At 53.9% G+C, this 27,963-nt stretch overlaps 2 protein-coding genes across 10 annotated transcripts in view; one reads left to right on the plus strand and one right to left on the minus strand.

The window, feature by feature from the left end:
• The window catches only part of XAF1 (XIAP associated factor 1), an 84,999-nt gene that overhangs the window by 30,651 nt on the left and 26,385 nt on the right, over nt 1-27,963 (minus strand). The window lies entirely within an intron of this gene.
• Nucleotides 888-27,951, plus strand: SLC13A5 (solute carrier family 13 member 5). 4 transcript variants are annotated; one of them, XM_049702042.1, is made up of 12 exons: nt 889-1,891; nt 7,938-8,066; nt 8,347-8,483; nt 10,772-10,959; nt 11,938-12,103; nt 13,598-13,720; nt 16,961-17,176; nt 18,018-18,118; nt 19,180-19,298; nt 21,225-21,386; nt 24,471-24,608; nt 24,787-25,760. In XM_049702042.1, exons 1-12 carry the CDS (start codon nt 1,445-1,447, stop codon nt 24,871-24,873), a joined length of 2,013 nt encoding a protein of 670 aa, XP_049557999.1. In that variant the 5' UTR covers nt 889-1,444; the 3' UTR covers nt 24,874-25,760. The 4 variants fall into 4 exon arrangements, with proteins under 4 accessions (XP_012387449.2, XP_012387448.2, XP_049557999.1 ...); XM_004267229.4 differs by lacking the exon at nt 24,787-25,760 and adding an exon at nt 25,767-27,951 and having other exon boundaries at nt 892-1,891; XM_012531995.3 differs by lacking the exons at nt 24,471-24,608; nt 24,787-25,760 and adding an exon at nt 25,767-27,951 and having other exon boundaries at nt 888-1,891.

Here is a 27,963-nt window from a genome sequence, read left to right on the forward strand (position 1 = left end):
TGCACATATCAGATCAGGCACTGTAAAAGGTGCTGGCTGGACATATGGTGATGAATAAAACAAACGTTAAATAAAAATCACACCAATGGGGCTTCCCTGGTGGCGCACTGGTTGAGAATCTGCCTGCCAGTGCAGGGGACACGGGTTCAAGCCCTGGTCCGGGAAGATCCCACATGCCGCGGAGCAACTGGGCCCGTGAGCCACAACTACTGAGCCTGCGCGTCTGGAGCCTGTGCTCCACAACAAGAGAGGCCACGATAGTGAGAGGCCTGCACACCGTGATGAAGAGTGGCCCCCGCTCGCCGCAACTAGAGAAAGCCCTCGCACAGAAACGAAGACCCAACACAGCCATAAATAAATAAATAAAAATTTAAAAATCACACCAATAATTAAATAGGTACAAACAGTGCTAAGTGCCCTGGGATGGGGGGAGGCAGGGAAACCCAGGTTTAGATGAATGAGAATTACAAAGGGGGAGGACAGAAGAAAGATACAGGAAGGGTTTGGGGGAATACCTGTCCTTAGGTGGAGGTCACAGGAGGAGACTCGTGAATTTGATTTAGGATGTGTTGAGTTTTAGGGCCTGAGGCACATCCAGGCTGGAAAAAGGTGGAAATATGGAGAATCTGGGACTCTGGCACCAGGGCTGGGTTGAAGACACAGGATACTAATCACTAAGGAACAGGCTGTGGTTAAACCACAAACAGGGGTAGGCCTCCCCCAAAGAAAGCTACAGAATGTGAAGCCCGGCAGGCAGAGGAGGAGAAGGGAGGAAAGAAGAAAGTGATGGGGTGGTGGTGTCTGCAACCTTGTACCTCCAGCGCACAAAACAGGGCTTAGCACAGAATAGGTGCTCAGTACTTGTCCGCAGGAGGCGGGCCGAGTGAATGAACGACCCTCTCAGGGCAGCCTTGGTTAAGTCCCTTCCTCTTGGGACTCTCGTTTCCCCTGTAGAATGGCAGTAGCTGCCGCTGTCAGGCGGGCTCAGTCCGCCTTCCGCGCACGCAGGGCCAGCTGGGCGTCGGCGGGCTGCGCCAGTGTCCGCTGGAGGGCGAAAGCACGCCGGGCTGCGGAGGACGGTGGCCTCACCTCCTCCGCGATCGCTGGAGAGTGCCCGGGATGCGCTGGGTGGGAGACGGCGCGCTGGGGACGAGTCCTGTGCCCAGAGCAGCGCGGACACTGCAGGGAAGCTGAGGGGGGGGGGGGCGGGAGGGGAGGCCCGCGGAGCAGACGGCGCTGGGCGCGCGGTGGGTCCCTGCGGGAGACCCCTCCAGGGTGAGAGTGGGAGGGGCAGGAGTAACCAGGTGAAAAGGAGGGAGAGGTTGGGGAGACGGATCCGAAAGACTCACAAACCGCTAGGGACTTTCGCCTGGGACCCCGGCAGGGCCCAGGAAGGGCAGGTGCGGATGCAGGGGGGCGCCGTACGCCTAAGCCCGCAGACTGAATGACCAGTCACTCCCGCTTGGCCGTCCGCGGGAGCCTGTCTAGGGCACCGCAGAAAAGTCTCGGAGAGCCAGGAGGTGCCAGGGCCCAGACCACTCCTGGAGGGCCCGTCAGAAGCGCTGGAGTCCGTGGGCGCCGCCCGCCTCCGCCCAGAGGCAGAGTTGGGGGGAGGCTTGTCCCACCGACCCCGCGGGATTGGCCCCGCCCCGGGGCCGCGGGGAGGCCCCACCATGGGAGGCGGAGTTCCCGCCGCCCCCTCCAACCCCCTGGACTGCGGCCCCTTCTTAAGCCCGTGAAGTTACTGGCTGCCCCTCTCTCGCCTCTCCCGCCAGACTCCCTCTCCGCGATGGCCTCCGCACTGAGCTATGTCTCCAAGTTCAAGTCCTTCGTGATCTTGTTCGTCACCCCGATTCTGCTGCTGCCACTCATCATTCTGATGCCCGCCAAGGTCAGTTGCGTCTCTGGGCAGCCCCTTGGATTCTGGGCGCCGGGTGCCCAGCAGCAGGCACCGAACCCGGGAGCATTAGGTGGAGCGCACGGATTCCCGGGGGCGGGCACGGCTCCCCTGGGGCACGGAGGCTCAGGAGCTCCGGGTGCTATGGGAGGTGCCCTGCAGAGAATTCTGACAGGCATGGATCTTGGGGTTCACAGATCCCAGGGCGCAAGAACTGTTTTGGCAAGCACAGAAACCCAGAAGTTAGCACCGATCTTGGCCACACAGCCCCTCTATAGGCTCAGAATCTCCCCAGAGTGCATAACCCGGTCCCCAGGCCCCCCAAATGCCACCTGTACCAAGAGGGAGCCTGGGGGCTTGTCTTTCCCTTCTTGCTCCTGTCTCTTCCCTTGGGGAATGGGGACTTCCCAGCTGTAGGTGGCTTCCGAGGCCAGTCGGGGACCTACACGGAAAGATCATCACCTAAGTGACCCGAGTGCCATCTTTGTCCCTCTCTAGCCCTCCTTTGAGCCTCGGTTTCCCTGTCTATGATCCACATTTCTTTCCAGCTCTGAAACCTGGGCAGCCACAGCTGAGTCAGAAACCTGCTCCCAGCTGAAAGGCAGGTCAGGTCTGCCTGCTTTTGCTCACTGCCCGCTGTGGAGGCGGCAGGAGGTGGGACACGGTCCCAGAGCTCACGCCTTGGGTGGCACGACGCAGGGTCTCTGGGAAGCCGTGTCCCAAGCCCTGGCCTCCTGGTGCTCCCAGGAGGGAAGCGGAGAATGAATGGCCTTGGCCACAGGGTGGGGGCGGTGCGGGGAGCCCGGGCCCAGGCCCTGCTGGGCAGTGCGAGGCCTGTTTGGCAGAGGCCCGAGCCCTTTGAAGGCTTTTGGCTGCTGGCTGCTCCTTCCTCATTCCCTCTTTCCACCTTTCACTCTCAGCCCAGACAGGAAAGCTCAGCTCCCCCCAGCCCAAGCAGGTTTGGGAAACGGAGGAGCTCTTTAGGGGATGTTCTGAGGGCAGTCCTAGAGGAATGGGGTTGTACTGGGGTATCGGGAAGCCAATCTTTGAGAGAACTGGACTTCCACCTTTCACCCATCCTGTGATTTTATTATTTATTTATTTTACTTTTGGCTTTGTTGGGTCTTTGTTGCTGCACGCGAGCTTTCTCTAGTTGCGGCGGGTGGGGGCTACTCTTTGTTGCTGTGGCGGGCTTCTCATTGCAGTGGCTTCTCTTGCTGCGGAGCACGGGGTCTAGGCACGCGGGCTTCAGTAGTTGTGGTTTGTGGGCTCTAGAGCGCAGGCTCAGTAGTTGTGGCGCACGGGCTTAGTTGCTCCGCGGCATGTGGGATCTTCCCGGACCAGGGCTCGAACCCGTGTCCCCTGCGCTGGCAGATGGATTCTTAACCACTGCGCCACCAGGGAAGCCCCATCCTTGTGATTTTAGCCAAGCCCCTGCGTTCTCTGGGCCTTGGTGTTCTTGTCTGTACGATGGGGCAAGGTGGTTTGGTTGTTGACATTTTATGGCTTTTGGTGCCAAAAGAGATTATGCTGTTTCCTAGGATGGGAGAGGGGGAGGCTGGGAGGAGCCCTTGGGTGGGCTGAACACAGACCCTGGATGGGCCAAGGACAGCAGATCCAACTAGAGTGGTTCTTTAGTTTCCACACCAACTGTGATCGGCCATATTTCCTCTGTAGAAAAAGATTTGGGGCTGTTATCATCTGTGGGAGGGAGCCAGGCAGGAGAGCTGTGATTTTAGTTCTGCTGGTGGGGAGTGAGGTTCCCTGGACATCAATTATGGTAGCTTTGCTGACCTTCCTGCTCCAGAAGAGTATGACCGAGACCCCACCACCACCCCTGCCCATCCCATCCCCCCCACACAGGTGGCCCTGAGCTGGGACCCTCAATTCAGGCTGTGAATGCATGTCATTGACCTGCCCCGGGAGTGAGAATCAGGTGAGGGAAGAGGAGGTATCAGTAAAGGTCGTTCCAGGGGCTGACTTCATGTGATTTCTCTCCCAGTGGTGCAGGTGACTGGGAGCCAGAACCCTGTCTGCTTGTTTTCTCCCTGTGTGCTTCTGTTTTGGTCACCCTGAAGAGCTCCCTGTCCCCACCCACGGCCACAAAGTTTGCAGGGAAACCCAGGGCAGGGGGCAGAGCAGCGGGGAAGCTGGCGAGAACTTGGCAGCCTGGGCGGCACTGTCCAAGCGGGGCGGCGACTCCCAGGGCATGTCACCCTCTGCCAGTGCCCGGGTCCCTCTCCTGCAGGCTTTCTTCTTTTCCTCTTCTCCTGCACCTTGCTTCCTTCCTGTCTTCATCTCTGCTCCACTTTTCTGCCTGTTCTCTGGGTTCTTTCTTTAATAAAAATAGCTTTTTATTAAATAAAAAAGTAGATTCATTGTGTTATTAAAGTTATGTATTTTTTAAATTTTTTTTTTTTTTTTTTGCGGTACGCAGGCCTCCCACTGTTGTGGCCTCTCCCGTTGCGGAGCACAGGCTCCAGACGCGCAGGCTCAGTGGCCATGGCTCACGGGCCCAGCCGCTCCGCGGCATGTGGGATCTTCCCGGACCGGGGCACGAACCCGTGTCCCCTGCATCGGCAGGCAGACTCTCAACCACTGCGCCACCAGGGAAGCCCTATATATTATTTTTAAAGTCTGTGAAGTATAAAGTAAAAATGAAAAGACTTTCAAATCCCATAAGACACATACACAGTATGTTCTCTTAGCTACAATTTTCCATTAAGCACTATGTCATGGACGCCCTTATTTGTTAATAATTAGGTAAATAATGAGCCATGGTTTTCTCCAGTTGTGCACTTAACATATTTTTTGAGCCCCACTATGTGCTCTCCACTGTGCTGGGTGTGGACTTTTAAATCCCACTGTCCACTGTGAGCTCAGCTTGCAGTGCTCCTCCGGCCACATTCTCAGCTGCAGGGAAGGCTCTGAACTGACCAAGAACTGGGCTCCCATCTGCAGGTAGAATCCATCTCATTCTGCACAGTGACCAACCCCTCCTCAGGCTTCCCCAAGGTCACCTGTCCTATTCTGCTCTCTCTACAACACTCTGGGAGCATTCTAGACGAGGGAGGGTCAAGTTTGCTAACTGGTAGTATTCAGGGATGGGGCACCCTCCTGGGCCTCCTGATAGGAGCATGGAAGTGAGAGGGCAGTTAGCCTGTGTCTTTTCTGTTGGTTACTTCTGGCGCCTCTAGGAACTGTCCCGGGAAAACTGGTTACACATGTCACCTGCCGCTTCTAAGTTCAGATAATAAAAAAATCACTTTCTGTGTGCCATATGTTAAGAATGGGTACTTTTAAATCCTCAATTTACAGGTGAGGACATGAAACAAGTAGGGGGAGGGGCCAGGGTTGGGAGTGGGAGGAATATTTTATCAAAGACATTGTTGGGAATTGTTCTCACATGATGATAAGGAGAGAGGGCTTCCCTGGTGGCACAGTGGTTGAGAGTCCACCTGCTGATGCAGGGGACACGGGTTCGTGCCCCGGTCCGGGAAGATCCCACATGCCGCGGAGCAGCTGGGCCCGTGAGCCATGGCCACTGAGCCTGCGTGTCCGGAGCCTGTGCTCCACAATGGGAGAGGCCACAACAGTGAGAGGCCCGCGCACCGTAAAAAAAAAAAAAAAAAAAAGACATTGTTGGGAATTGTTCTCACATGATGATAAGAAGAAGGAGAGTGAGTTTTAGACAGTATTACCGTTTTAAAATTCTCTACAGCACACCCTCTTATTGCCCCCCCCCCCACGCAGCGGACCATTCCTACCTCTCTCTCCCTTGACACCAAGGCCCAGAGAAGGCGTAACTGAAGGCCACACAATGGCAGAGAGCAGACGCTGATCAGGTCTGCCCGGTGTCAAAGCCTGGTCTTCTAACCACGTTGCTATCCTGCCTTGAGCCCAGAGGCTTCAACCAGCATTGATTCTCCCCTCCTTCCCAACAAAGGCACATCTGACAAAGTTTGGAGACATTTTTTGTTGTCACAACTGGAGAGTGCCACTGGCATCTAGCAGGGTGGAGGCCAGAGATACTGCCAAACATCCTACCATGCACAAGACAGGCCCCCACCCCCCACCAACACAGAACCATCCAACCCAAAATGTCAGTAGTGCCGAGGCTGAGAAACCCTGCATTAGACAGTAGAGAGGTGTCCTGGGGTTCTCATGGGCTGCCGAAGAAAGATTTATTTTTATCACTGATAACACAATCCAGCCAAAGAATGTCTCAGCCTTTGTGTGATGTTCCATGCGTATAATATGTGTTATCTCGGGTGGTGATAAACAGTGATTGTGTGCAGGTACGTTTTCCCAGCAGTGTTGTCACAGCCCGTGCTGTGCTGGTCCGTTTCTCATCAGCATCTGCACTGTCCCTGGGGTTTCAGGCCTGTGCTGGATGCCGAGTGACACGGATTCTGCCCTCCACTGCTCACTCCACTGTTCAGTGTTCAATGGTGGGTGAAATATAATGCCAACCCAGTGTGCTAATTGCTGCGGGTGGGGGCGTGCATAGAGGAAGGACACAGACCCAGACTAGGGGCAGCAGTGAACTGAGCCCCAAGCACTCACTCCAGGCCAAAGGAATGATGTCATGTGTGAGAGCAGCTGTGGGAGGCGGAGCATCTGCCTCAGTTCCCACCAGTGCCCTGGGGTCTCAGGAGCTCGGGGTGGGAATGGGCATGGGAGATGTGGCTGGAGGGCCCTGCAGGGCCTGCTCCATCACAGAGGGTCTCCCAAGACAGGCTAAGGCATTTGGCTTTTGTCCTGAAGGCAAAGGAAGGCTTTTAAACAAGGGAGTGACATGATCCGGTTTGTAAAAAGAGAAAGAGGGAGCAGCAGTGTGGAGTGATGCAAGTAGAAAGATCGTATTAGAAGATAGCTGTGCTGTACACCTGAAATTAACATGATATTATAAATCAACTATACTTCAATTACAAAAAAAAAACTACAGCGAATAAAACAGCAAATAAAAAAAAAGATAGCCGCAGTGATGCAGGCAGAAGATGTGGCCTGAGCAAAGGCAGGGCCACAGGGTGAAGGAAGAAGGGAAAGAGGAAGATTTTGGGGTAGAAGTTATAGGTTTTGGAGGCTGATTAAACTGGAGGGGGCTGGAATGAGGGAGAGGCAGAGACTGGTTGGTTAATAATGATTATAGTAAAAATGCTGATGAAACAAAAAACAACCCAGGGAGGTGGGCATTATTATCCCTATTTTATTAGGCAATGAGACGGAGAATTAAAGTCCTACAGTGAGTAAGGGGCTGGGACCGTGAGCGCTTGAACCAAACCCAGGTCTGTCTCACTCCAAAGCCAAGATCCCAGTGGCTAAGTAGCTAAAGGGTGTGAACAGGCGGTTCACAAAAGATTAAATACGAACAGTAAAGCTTGAGACCCTTGTAACTAGAGAGGCTAATAGACACCAAGACCATCTTCTCAGTTATAATAAAAAACAGCCCTGCAGATCCTCAGCGCTGGCCATTCGCTGAATGAGCTGGCTTAGAACACACATTTCTGGGAGCCGAGAAAGTTGGAGCAGCCTTTTGAGAAGGAAATTAGATAGAGATACCAAGAGTTTGAGGATGTGCTTTGGGGAGCCTTCCCTAAGAATTGCACTTACTTTGTAAAATGATTTAATTTTTAGAGCAGGTCATCAGAAACAGTATTTTCCTTTTTCTTCTCTTCTTCCTCTTTCCTCCTTCTTCCTCCTCCCCCCTTCCCCCCACTTGCACTCCTCCTCCTTTTCCTCCTCCTTTCCCCCTTCTTCTTCCCTGTGAAGACGTGAGGATGGATGCAAGGCTTGGAGGGGTGAGAGACCTGCCCAGGACCGCACAGCTGGGGGGCAGGGGGCAGGGGCCTCTTGGTGACAGGTCCTGTGCCCTCCTCACTGTCCTGAACCTGGAAGGCTGTGCTGACGGGGGCAGGGAAGCAGCGGTCCCCACTGACATGCCACCGTGTTTTGACAGTCCATGCCCTGCTGTCCCGAGCGTTCTGGGGTGGGGAGCAGGGCGGCAGCAGCTCGCCAGGCCTCAGTGCCGTCTCTTCAGTTTGTCAGGTGTGCCTATGTCATCATCCTCATGGCGATTTACTGGTGCACAGAAGTCATCCCTCTGGCTGTCACTGCCCTCATGCCTGCCTTGTTTTTCCCGCTCTTCAAAATTCTGGACTCCAAACAGGTGAGCAGCCCCAGGGCATCTGGGCGGCTTCCTGCTTCTCTCCCAGTGACTCCTTCTCCGAGCCCTTCTCTGAGCTGCCTAGGACCCAGGGGACCAGATAATACCCTTTTTGTGGGCTCTCTCTGGCATAGAGACATACCCTTGACCCTCCATCCCCATTCCAAGCTGCCCTGAAGCCAGCATGCTCTGCTCGCCTATCTCTGGGGACTTGGGTGACCCTGAGCCCAAGTAGTGTGTGGTCAGGGGGCAGGCCTGATGGGGCCTCCATGCCGTCCTGCAGGTGTGCGTCCAGTACATGAAGGACACCAACATGCTGTTCCTGGGTGGCCTCATCGTGGCTGTGGCCGTGGAGCACTGGAACCTGCATAAGAGGATCGCCCTGCGCACGCTCCTCTGGGTGGGGGCCAAGCCTGCCCAGTAATTACGCCTTCTCTCTCTTACCGCAGGGCTCTGCAGTAGGCCCCAGGGCCAGGGAGGGGCATGTGGCACAGGCCAGATCCCCCACAGGCAAGGACTGGCCATGGCCTTACCTGGGCTTTACAGCCAGGCAGACCCCTGGGTGGTGGAGGCTGGATCAAGCCATGCCTGATACCCCTAGGGGCTTTGTGGGGAAAGCGGGAAAGAGATGGCTCAACTATGCAGCTCAGGGGGGAGCAGAAAGGTCATCCCTCCAAGGCTGGCACATCTACTCCCTCTGCAAAGCAGCTGCTTACCCCACCCTTCCCCCATTACTCAGTCGTCTCACCCCTCTCCAGGATCTCCCCTGACAGTCACAGGCCATTCCGACCAAGCCGTGGAGTTGATACAGCAGAATCACCTGGGTGTACCGAGCGCCCACAGGGCCCCGGGCATGATACCGGGGGCTTATTTACCACCTCATCTGACTCTCACCGCACCTCTGAGGGTTGGGGATTATTCCCATCACCCGCGTTCTGTTCTGAGGCAGAGAGGGGTTAAATGGTTTGCTGACGTCACATGGGGATTAGACTGGGCCTGTCTGATGGGGTCTTGCCCCCTCTAATTGGGAACTCAGCAACGTGCTCCCTAAATGATGGCGTGACCCAGCCCAGCCCTGGGAAGGCAGGTTGGTAGCTCACAGTAAATCCCTCCTGCTGCGTCCTCACGTCAAGGGCCATGCTGGGCTCTGAGCACACAGAGGCCTCGGCCCGCCCGAGCACCCCTGGCGCCTCAGCAGCCTTGAGCGAGGGCTTTGTGACTCTCCGACCTGTCACCTGAGCCCCTCCAGTGAGTGGTTTACAGTGTCAAATCAGAAGCCATTGCATTTTCGAGAAACGTGAGGCCTCAGAGTTCCTGTTTTCAGGATCCTCTGAGTGGTTGGCTTTTCTCCGTCAGCGGGGGTGGGGCTCATGCTGGAGTGTGCTGGAGTGCCTTTGCTCCCAAACCCGGGGTGCCCAAACCCACAGCTTCTCTGCTCCTTCCTGTCACCTGGCTCCTCCTCCGAGCCTGGCTTCCAGCTGTCCAGGGCACTGCCTGTGCTGGGGGCGACCTGTATGTTGAGGCTCCCTTGATGCCTTGGAGCATCATGTTGAAGCCTCATTCATGACCCTCATCCTAGCCTGGATCCCAGCCTTTGTACTTATGGGTCCATGAGGTCTACCTGCATGGATACCAGCTAAAGCCCAGTGCAGTGCAGCCCCGAGACCCTTCTTCAGGCAAACAAATTAGTGGCCCTGGGGAGGAGCCTGACTGCAGAGGGGCATGGAGACCAAGAGGTTGAGTTCCATTTAGCCAACCACCCCTCCCAAGCTCCTCTGCTCCTGGCCTTGTGCCAGGTGTGTGGGACCCATGGAGAGGAACCAGACCTTCCCTGCTCATGTGCTAAGGAGAGAGCAGACATGGCAACAGTTTCAAATCCAGCCAGCGAGAAGTGTCCTAGAGAAGACTGAGGAGGGTGTGGTCAGCCCTACCTGGTGCGCACTGGGAAGGAGGTGACAGAGAAGGGATGCTGCCTGAAGGCTTTGAGAGACCGTGAGGAGTTTTCTAGGCAGATGACACAGGTGGCACAGAGGTGGAAGGTGGGGTGTTACACGGAAAGGGAACGTTTTCTGAATACTGTTTGGGGATCTGGTCCACTGCAGAGCGGAGGGCGGCAAAGAGTGTGAATGGAGGGAGGTGGGGCAAGGGATCAGCCGTGAAGGAGGTCCCACTTCCCAGGGCCCTCCCCGGCTCATCCTACCCTTGAAGGCTGACTCCACGCAGCCCTTCTGAACTTGTGAGGGGAGAGGTGGGGTCAGGGTGGGTGGGAATCTTCTAGATAGAAGTGGGAAGTTTGGTCTGCCTGCACACAGGGCTGCTCAGCGCACCCCTACGTCATATTAGGGCCGACTCTCCACACTGGGTCCACACAGACTGGATGCTGGTGCTTCCCTGGCTAGATGGTGAGCGCCTTAGGACCACGACTGAGGCTCAGGCTGCCTGGTGACCCGGTAGCCAGCAGAGTAGATGTCAGTAATGTTTGTGGGAGAGAGGGGCAGAGGGAGGAAGGGAAGGGAGGGAGGGAGGGAGGGAGGCAGGCACTAAAACTGCAATCCCCTCCTGGATAGCCAACCTTGAACTGGCCTCAGCACCTTGGCCCTGACCCCTGGCTTCGCTGCAGGGGGCGCCTAGCCCCCCGCTGCTCCCCAGGGGCTGTGAGAGGTGGGGGCGGGGATTCTCCGGCTTTCCTCCCTGCCCCTCCTCTGCAGGCTGATGCTGGGCTTCATGGGCGTCACGGCCTTTCTCTCCATGTGGATCAGCAACACGGCCACCACGGCCATGATGGTGCCCCTTGTGGAGGCCGTGCTGCGGCAGATGGAGGCCATGAGCGCAGCCACCGAGGCCAGCCTCGGGGCTCTGGAGCTGGCAGACAAGGGCAAGGCCGGCGAGCTGCCAGGTGAGGCCCTGGCCAGGGCAGCCTTCCCCTCTGTTGCCAACAGCTTTAGCCACCTCCCTGCTTCCTGGAGCCCTCCTTTTAGCAGGCACGTAGAGAAATACTTAGAAGACGCTGTTTTCCTAAGTTTTAGGAATGTGATTAGTGCATAAAAGTTAGATCCTTGAGTAGAGCTTATAGCAAGTTCCTGCCCTCCGTTCCCGCCGTCACTGAAATGAATACGTGTTGATTTGATCATTCACTTGGGTATCTTTTGAGCACCTACTGGATGCCCCTCAACCCCTTCTACCCCTACTCATCCTCAGGGCGGCCTCCTCTGAACAGGCCAAATCCCTCCACACTCTGTTCCCGCAGGTACTGGGGTTGGTCGTCCCACCTTTGCTTCCCCGCTAGGCACCGAGCTCAGGAGAGTCAGAGAGTGCCTGTGTTTTTCTCTGTCTTGTTCGCTACCCCATCCCCAGGGCCCGGCGTGGGGCCACTCAGGGCCTGTGCTGACAGCCTGATTGCCGGACCCTGGGCCAGGTCCTGGGGCTGCAGAGATGAAGCAGACACACTCCTATCGTGCAGCCCGGTGGGACGGAGTCAAGAGGCCCCTCGGAGAGTTTGTCTGACTTGGGGGAGGCCAAGGGTTGCCATTAGCCAGACACTGAGGGAGCGCAGAGAAGGGAGAGGCCTTGCTAGGAGGAGAGGACATCTGGGATGGATTTGGGCCCCTCCCTCCAGATGAAGGGAGCAGCTTGAGTAAGAGCAAGAAGGCAGGAAAGAAAGGAGTGTGTCTGACGTCGCTGACTGGGCTCGCTGAGGGACGAAGCTGGGGGTCACATGGGGCCGGATAAGAGCACTGGGCTGGAGGTGGGGGACAGAACCTGGGCGGGGAGCCAGCAGACCTGGCACACCTGGGTCCTCAGGTCAGCGGCAGGGTCAGGAGCTGAGGCTGGGCAGGTGGTCCCCAGTGTGCCCACGGCAGTGTGCCCACCACAGGGAGCCAAGAGAATTTTGAAGGTCCCTCCATGAGGCAGCGAGAGGTCGACAGGAAGAACATATGCAAGGCCATGACCCTGTGCGTGTGCTACGCAGCCAGCATTGGAGGCACTGCCACCCTGACCGGCACGGGACCCAACGTGGTGCTCCTGGGACAGATGCAAGAGTGAGTCGCTGGCCATGCCTTTTGGGGACAACAGTGGGGGGAGGATGGGGCTGGAGGGGCCCACCCACCTCTCCCTCCTCTTCAGCTGGGCTCTGGAGCCTGGATGGGGGTGGGGGCCGCCTGGCAGGGGTGAGAGGGTGGGCCGCCATCAGCCTCTGTGGCCCAACCTCCCTGCACATGCTCAGGACCCCACAGCACAGGAGCTGATGTCCACAGACCGGGTTGCCTTCTGCTCAGGACAAGTCCTGCCTTTCTTTCCTGGGCTCAGGATTCTCGCTCAGACAGGGAATGTGGATTGAACGTGGAGCTAGTCATGGGAATTGACAGTGTAATCCGAGAAGCAGGGTCCTTGGTTAAAACTTGTAGAAAATAGATGCCCCTAAAGATGCTCCCCTCAAAGCTGGCTCACAACCTCGGTTGTTAATGGCGATGGTCCTATGACACCTGGAAAGGTTAGAGGTTAGGTCACCTGGTGCCTCACCGGCTCTTTCACTATGGCCCCTCTAATTGCCCTTGAGAGGGACGTGTGCCCCTGTGAGGCTCCAGGTGGACCATGGGGTGGTTTAGAACTTTCCAGCCTTGGCCACAAAGGGACCCAGGCTTTGAGGACCCAGTTCTGTTCTTGGTCTTGTGCCGGGTGGGGCTTGGGTCACAGAAGTGAGAGGAACCTGGGCCCTGCCCATGGGATACTCATGGGCAGCTGAGGGTAGCAGACATCCAGAGAGTTCTGGCGGGTTGTGTAAATGAAAATAAGTACAAATTGCAGTGGGCGCAGAGGGAAGGAACAGAAGTACGATGGTGCCCGTCCTGTGCAGACAAACACCCTGGACAGGGGTCGGGAGGGCAGCTGGGAGGTGGGAAGGGCGGGCCTGCAGACACTCGAGATCCAACAAGCAGACTGTTTTGCTCCTGCGAGTGTTTTCTGTAATGACAGCCTTATGGTTTCCCCTGAAGTTCCTCTGGGTTGAATGGGAAAAGCTCTGTGGCTAGTTTGACACCCTTGGGCTAAAGGGAGCAGTGCCTGGGGTTGGGGGCGGAAGTGACCCTCCTCCAGCCCCCAGGAAACATCTTCTGGTCCCACCCTGGGAAGCTTTTGAGATTTGATTTCCTAAGGGGGGGGGCCTTCCCTTGCAGAAGCCCACGGGGTGAGGTTCTGAGGCATCTGTGGACCCCCTGAAGCTGTTGGCCAAAATCTGTGTGTACAAAGCGGTATTTTTCTGGACTGAAGGGCCATGCCTTTCGCGAGCTTCTCAGCGGGGTGTGGACCTCCAGGAGGGGCAGTTGGTCGCTCCTCAGGCTTGCCTTGTGCGTGGCTGTGTTCTGGGGCCCTTGCTTGACTGGGGTAACGCTGAGGGACGGGTGTGGGTGGCTGGACTTCAGGAGGAGGGGGCCCCACTCCAGACCCCCTCTCAGGGCCCGGCAGCTGCTCAGCCTCCGCCCGCTCTCCGCAGCTCAGTGTCTGGTAGAGATGTGGACCAGCATTTTCCCCTTCAGATTGTTTCCTGACAGCAAAGACGTCGTGAACTTCGCCTCTTGGTTTGGATTTGCCTTCCCTAATATGCTGATCATGCTGCTGCTCTCCTGGCTGTGGCTCCGGTGTACTTATATGAGATTCAAGTAAGTTTGAGATGCTTACGGCACAGAGGATCTAACCGTGCCTCGGCTCAGCAGGGGAGTCTAGAGAGTCCCTCCTGCAGCCCCATCTCCTGCTAGTTTGCCCTCCAGTTCGCGCTACCCCTGCTGCTCACCGTGCCTCTGCACGTGCTGTTCCCTCTTCCTGGAATGCCACTCCCTGCCTTCCTACCTTCCAACCTCCTCAGTCCTCAAAGCCAGTTCAAATGCTCCTTCCTCAGCGACACCTTTCCCAATTCCCCCTACCCCCATTCTGATTCTGACGGATTGCCTGCTCGCTGTTCCGGACTTCCCTGGGCACACCACGCCTTGCCCCTTGGCACCTGTAGTCATGCTCCAGTGCCAGCCCTCCCCTGACCTGAGCTCCTCTGTGGCCTGCGGTAAGTCCTCTCTGACCCCTACACCCGGCCGGGCTCCCAGCCCAGGGAGAAAGAGTAGGTGTATCGTTGTCAAAGCAATTAACAAGAAACTTTGTTCTTGGTTCCGGTCAACACTGCTGGACAGACTTCCACTTGGCTGCCAGTGTCTGTCAGGCCAGGTCACAGCAGACCTCCTGATAATATCCACGTCAGTCCAAACCCAGATTTACTGAATGCTTACAATGTTCCCAGCAGTGCACAGCTTCTGCAAAGTTTACCTTCCAGTTCCCAGCACACAGTTGACCAAGAGTCAACCTTGACAGCAGCCAGACTTTGGACAGAAACCATGATGTGTGGCTGACAAATACCTCAAAATGTTGTTGTCATTTTTAAATGCACAAACTTCTCTATGGCGTGAAGGTGACCCTCTCACACTGGAGTATAGAGTACCTAGCTGTGAGCCATGTGCTCTGTGCCTTAACTCACATGGCGCTTGAGCCCAGCAAAAAAACAGAGGCCTATGCGGCCCAGAGATCTCAGAGCTGACAGGTAAAAGCGCCCACGAAGACCTGTGCGTTAATGGGAAAAGGGGCACTCTGGTTAAGCTTTCTCCTGAAGGAGGAACTGTTTTCAAGATTGCCGTTCAAAAAATCTCTGTCCATAATCAAAGCAGCCATAATGACGACATAACGGTAGCTGTAGGCATTCGTCGCACACCCCACTCTGCCCAGTGTCCGGGCCCCCGTGTGAAAGGGAAGCTGCTCCTACGGGTGCTTGGCTGCAGTTTGAATCCCTCATCTGGTTGGTCGTGGAGAGCAATGTCAGGGTCATTCCCTCCAGCCTAATGCTGAAAAACTCTAGCTTCCTGAGTCTATGGGCAGCTTCCTAGGCCACATCCAGCCAAGGGAGCCACAGACCCTCCCAAGAGCACCCAGGACTCTTGGGATATTCCTGCTGGCTTACACCCAACTTTCCTCACCAGGCTAAGCCCTGAGTTAGGCATGACGGTTCTTCTGGCCCCTGCCACGGGGCTCGGGGTCCCTTTGCCTCTCCTGCAGCGCACTGACCCAGTTCATCATGCACCCACCCAGCTCCCGGGGCCCCCACAGGAAAGCTGGATCCATCTGCCTGCATCTCGTGCCAGCCCAGCGGTCACCAGACGGATAAACCCAAAGATGAATGTGAAACCACTTAGTGTGAGAGGGACCTGAAGGCCTGGGGGCACCACTGCAGGGGGCCAGCACTGGACATCTGCATATATGATGCAGCCCCCGGAGCCTGCAGCCAGTGTGGTGTCGGGATGTGTCTCCAGCATCAGACAGGGGCTGGGCAGCTACCAAAGTCACCCCTTATCCTGGAAGCCTGAAGCCTCTGGTCCAGCCCCCGAGTCTCGAGGACAACAGGTGGCAGCAGATCGGTAGTGGGTGGAACACAGACGCTCTCATCCCAAGGGGGCGAGGACAAGGAGGCCAGCTCCCACGCCAGCAGAGCCATCCTCATGCTGGGTGATCTGGAGGTGTCCCTGGCGGGTGACCCTGAGGACAAACGTCCTTGCCCCTTGTCCAGAACGGAGATCTTGGCCGGCGGTGCAGACCTGAGTCCCCATCACTGCCACTTCCTTTCCTAACCCGAGCACCGCGGGAAGCTGTGTCCCAACCTCCTTGAGTCCCTGCTCTAGGCCGTGCCCCATGCCTTGCATGGCCCTCACCCTCTCAAGGGTGGTTCCCGTCCAGCCCTGGCTTCAGCATTTGGCACCTCAGCATGTATTCCATTAACCCCTGTGCTCCTAGGAAGTCTGTTTTAGGGTCCCAGGAAGGACTCCCACAAGGGAAGCCTCTCTAGGGATAACCCTCTTGGCCTTGCCCCCCACCTTCAGGCTGACGGGGGCTGGAACGTGTGATTGGAATCCTCAGCGGATCCCTCGGGGTTGGCATCCTGTGTGCCAGTGGCCCCAGTCAGCCCCTCCCCAAGGCTAGGTACCCTCTATAACTCCTCCGAGATCCCTCCTCCTTCCTGCCCCCTCCTGCCAACACTCCCCAGGGAAGTCCTGCAGGGTGCCCTGGGCAGGCGTGTTGGCCAATGGGCACTGGTTCCTAGGGAGCCCATCCAAGAGCAGGACCTGGCTGGCTTACCTCCTGCCTTAGCCACAGCTACTACAAGCCCCAGAGTCTTCTGGGTCCTTAATCCTACATGTCAGCTCCTTGCAATGCAAGTACCCACCCTGTTCCTGCCTGACCCAGTCTGCTGGGACCTGTCCTTGTTCCTTGTGTCCTCTTGAGCCACCTGCTGATGGGGACTGTCATCCTGGCACCATCGAAGGCAGCTCCAGGCCACAGTGGGAGGAGGAAGACGGAGCATGTGAAGAAGCCTTGGCCCCACCTTGTGCCGGTTCCAGATTTCTCACGGCCACCCCCAGATGTCGGCAGCCACCGGTCTCTAGGCGACTGGCACCTGCCGGGACCCCGTTGCCAGCAGTGGCCTCGGCTCTGCTTCCTTCTGCTTCCGATGCTCCTGTCCATCCCCTGTTCCCTGTTTTGCTCAGCCTCCCACCCTCCTGACCATCCTCTCTTCCTACCTCCACTGTCCCTGACACCCCACCTGTGCCATCTCAGGCTTCTTCTGGGGGCACCCTGGGGGCATATGCTGGGTCCATAAAACAGAGACTTTGCCCCACTATGTCCTGTGAGGTAGGGTAGGCAGATGACAGAATTGGGGAGTGGGAAGGGACTTGCTCAAGGGCCCCCGGGTGACAGGCAGCCCTGTGTGGCTTTCTATCATGTTCTGCTGCCCAGTGTTCACGCTTCCATTCAACCAGCCCTGAGTCAACCAACACGCCCCGCCATCCTCTTGTCTTTGCATTCTCTAGTATTAAAGAGTCCTGGGGCTGTGGGCTGGAGAAGAAGAGTGAGGAGAAGGCTGCCCACGAGGTGCTGTGGGCGGAGTACAGGAAGCTGGGGCCCCTCTCCTTCGCTGAGGTCAACGTCCTTCTCTGCTTCTTCCTGCTGGTCGGCCTGTGGTTCTCCCGGGACCCCGGCTTCATGCCCGGCTGGCTGTCAATCACCTGGGTGGAGGGCAAGACAAAGTAAGTGGCTCCTCCCACAGCGCATCCCCATGGCTCTCCTCCTTTTCTGCTGTCCAGTTCTGGAGCACTCTGTTGGTTTCTGGACTCATTTTTGTCTCACCAGTCTTCCTGACAAGCTCACAGATGTGTTCTTGTGGCCCCTCTTGCCCCAACAGGCTGGCAGGGTAGCCAGGCTGTTATAGAGAGAGGTCGGTTGGGCTGGGACTGGGGCTCTCAGCGCTCTGGTTTCCAAGTCTCTGTTCTGCCATCTTTCCTTTCTCATCTTTCTTCAGGTCCGGGCGAGTCCCTCTGAAGACACACATCCTGGGGTCCAGAAGCTTCTTTAGACAGAGACTTGGCAAAAGGGGGGATATGAAGTTTCTCTCCTGGCTAAGATGTTATGTGGTCAGAATAGAAGAAAGGTTGAGAAACATGCATATCCTAGAAAGGGCAGGAGATGTGGACAGGGTGATTGCTGCCTGTTACTGCTCATTCCATTTTGAAGGTCTGCTTGGGGTAGCCCCAAAGTCCTCGTGGCCACCCTGGTGAACCCAGAATCCCAGAGAATCTGGCTGGGAAGAGCTCATGAAGTTCACCTATGGAGCAACACAGACAGAGAGGGAAGCAAGCCGCTCAGAGCCACTCGAAGTTGGTGGCAGAGTTGGCCAAGAACGCTGGAGTCTCGGTGTCCAGCCAGGATTCAGTCTACCTCACCCCTCCTGATCTTGGCCTTTGGGGTTCCAGTTTTCTTACTCAGATGAGCCTGTTTCCTCACGTGGGAGCATTCAGACACAGAGCAGGCTTGCTGCATGACTGTCGTGTAGCCAAGATGGGCTAATCCCATGTGCTCCTCCCTGCCCAGGTATGCCTCCGATGCCACAGTGGCCATCTTTGTGGCCATCTTGCTATTCATTGTGCCTTCGCAGAAGCCCAAGTTCAACTTCTGCAGCCAGACTGAGGAAGGTAAGGCTCCTGTCCTGGCCTCCCATTCATCAGGGTTGGGGCCCCGGCAGCAAAGGATCTCCATGGTGTTCCCTGGGCCCGGGAGGGAGAACATCTCACCCTGCTGAAAAGGACTGTGGCTAGATTACAAAGTCTGGGCACAGCGTATTTTCCAAGGCTTCTCTGCATATTGTTTAGTGCAAAATCTCCTCTTTTGCTTTTTAAACATTTGAAATCGTATTTATTTTACAACAGGAACAGAAAGAGATTTCACATTTCCCATAATGCCATCAGTATTTTGGGGGTTTCTCTCTCCCTCCCAGTCTTTGTTAATATGCATATATATTATATGGCTATAATCAAAACACACATAATTTCAATCCTGTTTCTTTACTGGTTTTTGTTTTCATGTTTTTGCTCGTGGTTATGCTAGAAACATTTCCTGCTATTGCCACAGTCTTCCAATTCATTTTCTCTAATACCGGCATTATATTGTATCGGGGGCTGTAACCATTCCCCTGTCATGGAGCATTCTGGCTGTTTTGAATTCTTCATTATTATAAATAAATGTTTTCGTGAATATAGCTTTTTCTTTGAGGGTGTTTCTTCTTTAGGATAAATTTCTTGCAGTGATTGCAGCTGGAGTAAAAGAGTATATATGTCTTCAAGGCTTTTAAAATGTATTGGTAAATTGCTTTTCAAAAAGACTGCACCAATTCATAACACTAACAGGAGTGTATAACAGCTTTACCATACCATGTCTTTACCAGCAGTGGGTGTTGTAGTGATTACCATAAATTTTAGCTAATTTACAGATATGAGACAGCACTCATTGTCCTTGCAGGCTTTTATTCCCCTGCATTAGATCTGTTTTATCTCTTTTGCTTGCTAATGCTGCTCTGGGCTATGTATGGGTTTTTGTTTTGTTTTTTTTCCTGGCCATGCTACGTGGCTTGTGGGATCTTAGGTCTCCAACCAGGGACTGAACCTGGGCCCTCAGCAGTGAAAGCACGGAGTCCTAACCACTGGACTGCCAGGGAATTCCCAATGTATGTGTGTGTGTTTTTATCATCTCTTCTCAGAAATGAAAACACCATTTTATCCACCTCCGCTGCTGAATTGGAAGGTGGCCCAGGAGAAAGTACCCTGGGGCATCGTGCTGCTCCTGGGGGGTGGCTTTGCTCTGGCTAAAGGATGCGAGGTAACTTCTCCACTGTGGGCTGCCTAGGGCCCCTTCCTTCATCAAGAGGGCAGCTGAGAACTGCTGCACCCCTCCTTCTCGGCACCCCAGGCCTGTGCCTGTGTGTTTCTGTGTCTGTCTTCTCCATGTAACTGTTCACTTCTTGAAGACAGGGCCTCTGCCTTGTCATCTAGGTACCCTGCACCATGAATAGTGCCTGGAATAGAGAAAGTACTCTCTGAGTGATTTTCAGAAATGAGTGAATGAGTGACCCTGGTTAGCCAAAAGGGATGGGGGATGCTGGGAGGTCTCCTGTGGGGTTTGTTAATAACAATCTCTGCTTTGATTTATTCTAGGCAGATCTTTCTTTCAAGTCTTTGTGAATATTTTCACCATTACCTTTGGTTCCTCTTCCTGCTGAACTTTGTTGATATGGTTGCCATTAAAAATTTTTTTTCTCTAGCTAGGTATGTAGTGACATAGGAGGAGAGGAAGAGCTTTTGGGGGAAAACACCCAAAAATGCAACTTTCTTACCTCCCCCCTTCCCTGATAGGGAAGAAATGAGCCAGAGGGAGGGATGCTTGGTGCTGCTCTCCTCTGTCCAACCGTTCATCCATCTATCCAGGAATAGAGCGTAATACACAGACTTGGTCTATCTTACTATTGCTGTTTCCTCAGCATCTAGGACAGAGCCTGGCACATAGTGGGTACACAACTATTATTTGGATGAACAGATCCATCCATTTAGTCACCTCTCCATCCATCTCTCATTCACTCATTCATTCATCATCAAACCTTCCTATCATGTCTGTGTTAGGTCAGGCACAGGAATTACAGAGGAGATTGATATATGGTCCCTGTTCTTGAGGATTTCACAGCCTAGAGAGGGGGGCATGTTTGGAAGAGCATTTCAGAAAGAAGTGACACATGAGTAAAGAAATCAGCGTGTTGTATCCAGCTGAGGAACAGCAGACGATAAGGCTGGTGAGGCTCACAGAAGCCACTTCACTGAGGGTCAAGATAGGGAGTGTGGACCTTATTCTGAAGGTGGTGGGTAGCTACTAAAGGGTTGAGGCCAGAGAGTAACTTGGTCAGATCTGCACTTGGGAAAAATCTCCTGGATGTCTGAAGTGGAGGCCTAGGCCGGACAGGGGTTGGGGAAGACCCAGTAGATGCTCCCTAGCCTTCACCTAACACAGGCTCAGAACACTGGACTCCATGGACCACTGTGTCCTCCTTTAAACTCCTTCCTCCTTTGGTCCCCAAGACATCATTTTCTCCTGTCTACTTCTAACTCTGACCATTCCTGCCCTGCCTCCTTGGTTGACTTTTCCTCTGTTCTCCCTTAAATATGAGTGTTCCTGAAGGTTCTGTCCTTGGCTGCTTCTTTGTTCACGTTTCATTCTCGCCCTGGACAATCCATTCTTAGCCTAAAGCCCCAAATCTAAATTCCCAATTTCTGGCTCAAATCACTCTCTTGAGCTTTAAGAACTGTGGGAGACAGAGAGGAGATGATGGACATGAGATGTTTTGGGTGACGTGGTGACTGGGCATAAGAAATAAGGGGGACAGAGACCCCAGGATGACCCCCTAGCCTTCTAGGTTGGACACTAGGTGAGTCTAGTCACTGGGCTGGGGAGCCCAGGGGGAGCAGAAGATGAATTCAGGTTGGGGCATGTTGGGTCTGACACGCTCATGGGATATCTGGGTGGAAGTCCAGACAGCAGACCAGCTGGGCTGGAAACGAGGATTTAGGAGACAGCAGAGTGAGCATGGAGATTGAAATTGTGGGTATGAATTAGATCACCTATGGTAATGTATGCAGAGAGAGAGAATCAGAAGTGAAGGTGGGCTGAGCTCTTTGGAGACAGATGAAAGTCCCTCCAGGCTCCGGAGGAACCGTGAGCCACGAGCCCTGTGGTGACTGCCCTCCCTGTATTTCCCAGGCCTCGGGGCTGTCAGAATGGATGGGGAAGCAGATGGAGCCCTTGCATGCTGTGTCCCCAGCAGCCATCACCTTGATCTTGTCCACACTCATTGCTGTGCTCACAGAATGCACAAGCAACGTGGCTACCACCACCCTGTTCCTGCCCATCTTTGCCTCCATGGTAAGTACCCCTGCTGGGGGTGATGACCCTTAGTCGTCATTTCATAGGAAGCTGACCATATCCTGGGTCCCTAGAGAGGCAGTGACATCAGGGGCCCAAGCCTGGCCAGGTTCTGGAGACCTGGGTCCTGAGCCCTGCTCCAACACAGACTTGCGTGCCCTTGATGGCCCTGGGCCTGCGCTCAATGCTTTGCTGGTTCTTCTTTGTATCCTCCACGCTGACCAAAAGTGCTAAGCAACAACCAGGTGCCCTCAATTTATTTATAAATGTAATAGATTATTTCTCAAGCTGGGGAGACAGGGCTTACACCAAGGATGCCATGGGGGAATGATAGAGGGTCTCTCAGAATATAGCACAGGAGAGCAGAAGGCCTGCAGGACAGGGGGACACCATTGGCTGGAACCCACCAGGAAGAATCTTGGGGGAAATGGAGCCTGGGAATGGTGGGAGGGGAGAGGACGTTCTGGGAAGATGGAGCAGCCCACATAAAGGAAATGAAGTGCATGACTGAAAACTCCCAGAAGCCTTGCTTGGCAAGCTCAGGGACTGGGGATCGGTGGGCACTGAGCCCAGAGAGGCTGCGGGTGGTGGTGGACGGGGATGCTGAGTGCCAGGCTAAAGAGCTGTGTTCCGTGGGCAAGCATGTTTTTGAATTGGGACTAAGAAGAAAGCAGAGCTTACAGGAAGCTCGACTGTGACCTTCTCTTGCATTTCCTTTTGTCACTCATCACTTGGCAGTACCAACCTCAAGGTGGTACAGAAAAAGCCCTAGGTTCGGAGTCAGAAGACCTGAGTTCAAGTTGTGGGATCCTCAAACCCGTCACTCGAGTTCTTTCTCCTACTCTTGTGCTGAGGGTCAAGTAGGATGAGGCCTATGAAAACCCGCTGTAGATGTAAAACGAGCTGGGGAGAGGCTGGGGCTGTCATTCTGGAGTTGGGAGGACAGACTTACAAAGGCCTCAACACAGGATTTTGAAGTTGGTAAATTTTCATTCAGTTGCCAGGGTGTCCACGTGTATAAAAAGCAAACCCAAGTGATTTTCTCCTTTTATTCCAAGAGAAGATGGAAGTATTAGAAAGAGCAAGGTGGCCCATCTCCCCCTCCCCTAAGCAGGCTGCCCAGGGCGAAAAGATGCCGAGGAACGTCTTCTGATGCTGGTCATGCCATAGTGAGGACTCCTTCCCCTAGTAGAGGCCTGGCTTTGTCACCCCCAGACACTAGTCAAATGGGGGTCTTCACCTGAGAGGGTGGCCAGGCCCTTCGAAAACAAGCTTTTCTAGAATCCAAAGTCCTGACTTAGATTCCACACAGACCTCACACTCCTGCCTCAGCACCCACCTGCAGGCAAAGGGAAGGTGGTGACCCCCCAGCTGGGTCACAGAGGCACATGGGGTGCATACCCCATGGGGAAACCAGGAAGCAGACTGGTTCCTCTCAGTTACTCCTAGGAGTGTAACTGGCGCAGCCTTTTCAGAGACCTGTTTACCCATGGGAACCATAACCTGAAACCTGCTCATACCCTTTGACTCTGGGAATTTTTAATTTTTTTTTCAATAAAAAAAATATTTATTTTTTCCTATGGTTTAGAATATATCAATACAGTGATACATGTATATATGTTATAATAAAACCCCCTATATTAAAAGTATATGCTAAAATACTTTCCTGATAGTGGTGAAAATAAAGAAAATTGGAGGCCACTGGTAAAAAAAATATTATGTACATATTTATATTTTGTGCATAGAAAGGTTTAAGATATAAGGTTTGTGAAAATAAAATGACAAGGATTTAAAAAAACCCTACTGCTAAGAGATTATACCGGACTCTGGGAATTTTATGTCCAGGAATCTGTCTTAGGAAAATCATCAGAGATGCCTACAAGCTTAAATTATAAAGATGCACATCAAAGAATTATTTGTTATAAAAATACTTCCATAATAGCAGAGATTGGTGAAATAAGTTATCATATATTCATACAATGTAATACTATCAAGCCATTAAAAAAAAATCACAGTCCTGAAGGGTATTTCATAAAATGGGAACACATAATTTTTCAAAGCTGAGAATGTGATACATACACACAGCCAGAAAACGTCTAATAATACCGAAGAGTATACAGACCCTTACAGACAACTCCTGTCTAATAATACCAAAGAGTATACAGACCCTTACGCTCTACTTCCTCCCTAGAGACAGCTCCTGTTATTAATTTCTTAGGTATCTTTCTGGACGTATTACACATACAGACACACACACACACTCTCCTTTTAAACAAATGGCATTATTCCATGGTCCTGTTCTGCACCTTATTAAATCTAATCATATATCTTGGCGATCCTTCCATTGTTAGCACATAAGACCTACTCAATTCTTCTTTTCAGCTGCAAACTATTCCATTGTTTGTATATATGTATTTTATTTGACCGTCCTGCTATTGATGGCCGTGGAGTCTGTTTCCTGGGTGTTTTGCTGTTACAATATTGCACTGAACATCTCCGCATATGTGTCTGCTCTCATGTGCAAGTAGATCTGCATGATAGATTATTAATTTTGATATTGACAGACATTACAAATTATTATATCATTCATTCATTCAACAAATATTTATGAGCATCTGTCTACTCTGTGCTAGATGTGGCTGAATTTTAAGCTTTGAACAGATGGATACCAAATTTCATACACAAAATGATCCCAAATGTGTACAAAAACACATCCATCCAGAGGCACACACACAGGTGAGAGATGTGGTCCCTGCCCTCTAGGCTCTCTCTGTGTCAGGACAGACAGACATGTGCACACATGGGCTGCAGCAGTGCCCAGCATGGTCTCTGGCACATAGTAGGTGCCCAAGAAGTATATGCTGAGTGAATTGAGGGGGTTCAGAAAGGCTTTCCGGTAAGTTTAGCCTTCAGGGTCCAGCAGAGTTATCATCCAGCTGTGGCAAAGGGTAGAGGAGCCAGCAGGACAAAGGCACAGAGGTGGGAATGTACACAGTACATCAGGGAAAAGCTTTTTAGAGTGATGGTCCCCAGGAGCTTTTGTTTTCTGCATCTGTGACGTTGTAGTGCTGTGTTTTTCCCCAGTCACGTTCCATTGGCCTCAACCCGCTGTACATCATGATCCCCTGTACCCTGACTTCATCCTTTGCCTTCATGTTGCCCGTGGCCACCCCACCTAATGCCATCGTGTTTTCCTATGGACACCTCAAGGTTTCCGACATGGTAACGCAGCCGCTTTTATTCACTCCTATCAGCTATGATGCTTTTGTCATGAGGGATGCCCCATTTATTAATGACTTGTGGTGTCAAACAGTTTGGGACCAAATGTCCAGACCCAACTCATTATTTGCATTTATATGCAGCTTTTTCTTCTTTTTTGACATGATCTCTTATTTCATAGACTGTTCTGTCTCCCAAAGCTGAGAGGTGGGTTACAGAATCTCCCACCTGGAAGTGCCCGAGCAGCCACCAGGGGAGCCTTCACTGAGCACTTGGAAGGGGTGAGGGTGGGAGTCCCACATGGACAAGATGGACTTCACAATCTAGTAAGAACACGTGAGGACAGTCAGGAGGGGCAAGGCTGAGACGAGGGGAAATGTTAATGGCAGCCAGAGAGACTGACAGAGGTGTCTACAGACATGGAAGCAGGCAGGGGGAGAGACACCACTGCCTGGGAGCAGATGCTGCCTTGGAAACAAACGCTGCCAAAGGAGGAACTCTTCAGCTCTGCTTTGGCTTTATCCCAGCCTCCGGTGGGAGGAGGGCAGCTCTGCAGCTCCGGAGTGGGGAGAGGCAAGTGGGCAAGCAGGGGAGGCCAGGAAGGCGTTAGCTAACTCAGAGCCTCCGCTGGGTATCTTTGGGACTCCATGGAGCATTCTCACACAGAGGGTGGGTCCCAGAAACCAGGAATTGCAAACTCAATTCCAATCCCCAGTGAAAACTCTGCCACAGGGTTTGAAAGCAATGGTTAGTGAGCACCCAAAGAACGCAGAGCATGCCCTAGAAAGGCCAGCACGTGCCTGTGGGACAGTGAAGGCGCTGGGGTGAGCGCTGGACCTGCAGTCAGACCTGGGCCCCTCCAGTCACTCCCTCGCCTCCCTGAGGCCCAGGTTTCCAAACGTCCCAATGGGCCTGAAGAGCCCACCTGTCCTGCCTGTTTCCCAGGCTGCTTTAGCAGTGGTGCTTCTTACTGGACACCAAGTTGCTCTGCCTGGGGGGTGGGGTGAGCACAGGGCCTGGCCCGGGGACGGGAGGCCCAGCAAACAGTCTGTCTGTCCTTTGTTCCCTTCTCCCAGAGTGCTGGTTCCCAAGGCCCATTCACCTTTGTTCTGACAGCCTGGCAGACCCCAGGGTGCTGACTCTGACCCTGTTTTTTTCCAGATGAAAACAGGACTAATAATGAACGTCATTGGAATCACCTGTGTATTTTTGGCCGTCAACACCTGGGGACGGGTCATATTTGACTTGGACAGTTTCCCTGACTGGGCTAATGTGACAGCACATTGAGACTTAGAAAGAGCCGCAAGACCACGCCCAAGGCCCCTGCCCTCCTGAGGACACCCGAACCTTCCAGTACAACTCATAGCAGAGCTTTGGGGTTCACGCCCCAAGGTGACCCCATGATGCCCACACCCCACGGAGACCCAGCCAACGGGCCACCTCTTCCTCCAAGCCTGGGGTCTCAGCTGGGGATGGGTGTCTGGAGGGCAGGCTCGGAAGTGAAGGGAGCCTCCCATAAGGCTGCTGGCGTCCATCTTTCCTGGGGGCCTGCCATCATCTCTGGGACAGGCAGGGTCCCACCCCCACTAAGCCTCGAGCTGGCCCCATGGCTGGGCTCTGGTGTTCTCTCGTCATCCAAATGGCAACCAGATCCCAGCTCTGGAGGTGAGAAAACAACCTTCCAGAGCCTGTGTCTCTCCCAGCTTACCTCGGGCTGCCTCAGATCCCTCCTGTCACTCGGAAGGGACAACCCAGCCTGGGGACAAAATGTCTGGTTCTGGGAAGCTTTCCACTGCTGGAGCGAGTGGGAATCAGAGCCTCCTGGGACCACCAGGAGTATGGTGCCACCGCCAAAGGATGAGGAATTTGAGTCGATAACTTCCGGACGACACCACCTGCAGCACCCCACTGACAGTTCACTGCTCCATTTGAACTGACAGTTTGGACCCCCTTCCCAGCTCTGTGGGGCACCTCCTTCAGCTCCTAGGCCCCTCTAATGTCTGGCCGACATTTGCTGGAATCCGCCCCTTTTGTCCCAGGCAGGTCAGTTTGGCTCTTCCAGGAGATGCTTTTCCTGCTCCACGACAGCTGGGATCACACTCCAAGTATGGGCAGTGATGGCCTCCTTTGGGGCCACAGGCGGAGGTCTAGGTCCTCCCTCACCTGCAGACCCAGAGGGAATACCTGTTAACCGCCAAAAGCAGGGTTCCTTTAGGGTTTGTCTGTCATGCCAGAGTTTGGGCACCTCTGGGGAAAGCCTCCCTCTGCTGACGTCTTGGCAGTCTAGCCTGCTGCTGACAGAGCATCGTTGAGAACAAGCAGTGCCCGGCGGTCCCTGAGCAGACAGCCCCTGCCCATGAGTGAATCTCCCTGAAGCTGCTAGACAGACTCCAGAGTGGTCTGGGAACCCTCAGAACAACCTGTGAGAGACACATGAGAGAATCCTATCCTCCTACCACCAACCCAATTTCCCTTCCTTCTTGTGCTGCTCCATTGATGGTATTTTTCAGAGCAGGAGAAAGTATGGGAACCCAAGGAACCCCCATGCCCCACCCGAGGACCAAGCATACGCCACCTGGTTCCTGGGTGGGACGATGTCTGAGCGCCCAGTCTGTCTCCCACGGAAGGTGCACGGCACTGTCTCTGGCTTTCTGCTGTGTGTAGGGTGGGGGTGGGCAGGCAGGTGGATGAATGAACACTTACTGCCCACCTCCAGTGTGCCAGGCCTCCCCGGCCCTGGTGCATCAGACAGTTATCTCATTCAGTCTTTGCAGCAGCCTGTGAGATAGGCAGGCATTATTAACCTCCTCTGTCTTTCATTAATACTGGGGCTCAGAGAGGCCAGGCCATGTCCAAAGTCACACATCAAGTTAGTGGTGGCTAAGGTTCCAATATGGATCTTCTGCTGCCATGTCCACTGCTGCTTCCTCTAGCCATTAAGGGCCTTGGCCTTACAGGGATGGTAGGGAAAGGTGGGTGGCCAAGAGCACATCTACCCCAAGGCCCTGCCTGCTCAGGGATCATTCACAAGAGCCCTTTCTGCTGCCTCCTCTGCGATGGGCTTAGGTCAGTCCTGGAACAGACAGGGCTGGTCTTTGCCCAGATAAATAAAGCCTTTGGTTGGAGAGAGCAGTATGGAAATGGCTACCTGCTCCCCTGCCAAGATAAAACCGACCCACCCCTCTATCACTACTCCCTACACTGCCGCTGTTGATGTGTCTGCCCCACCAGTGAGGGCTCCCAAGGACTTGCACTCCCTGCTGGGTCCAGTGCTAGCCCTATGGCTAATCCACAGCAGACCACCCCAAGTGTGATTGGTAAATAAATGATTGATCAGTGTTGTCAATCAGATGTATGC

The sequence above is a fragment of the Orcinus orca genome, chromosome 19, assembly GCF_937001465.1.
Source record: "Orcinus orca chromosome 19, mOrcOrc1.1, whole genome shotgun sequence".
Taxonomy (NCBI): domain Eukaryota; kingdom Metazoa; phylum Chordata; class Mammalia; order Artiodactyla; family Delphinidae; genus Orcinus; species Orcinus orca.

Excerpts from the sequence above, each read along its gene's own strand:
- SLC13A5 (XM_004267229.4), top strand. The coding sequence starts at position 1,445 with ATGACCAGTCACTCCCGCTTGGCCGTCCGCGGGAGCCTGTCTAGGGCA. Across the intron at positions 8,067-8,346 it reads AAATTCTGGACTCCAAACAG|GTGTGCGTCCAGTACATGAA; the intron begins GTGAGCAGCCCC and ends GCCGTCCTGCAG. Across the intron at positions 21,387-24,470 it reads TGCCCATCTTTGCCTCCATG|TCACGTTCCATTGGCCTCAA; the intron begins GTAAGTACCCCT and ends GTTTTTCCCCAG.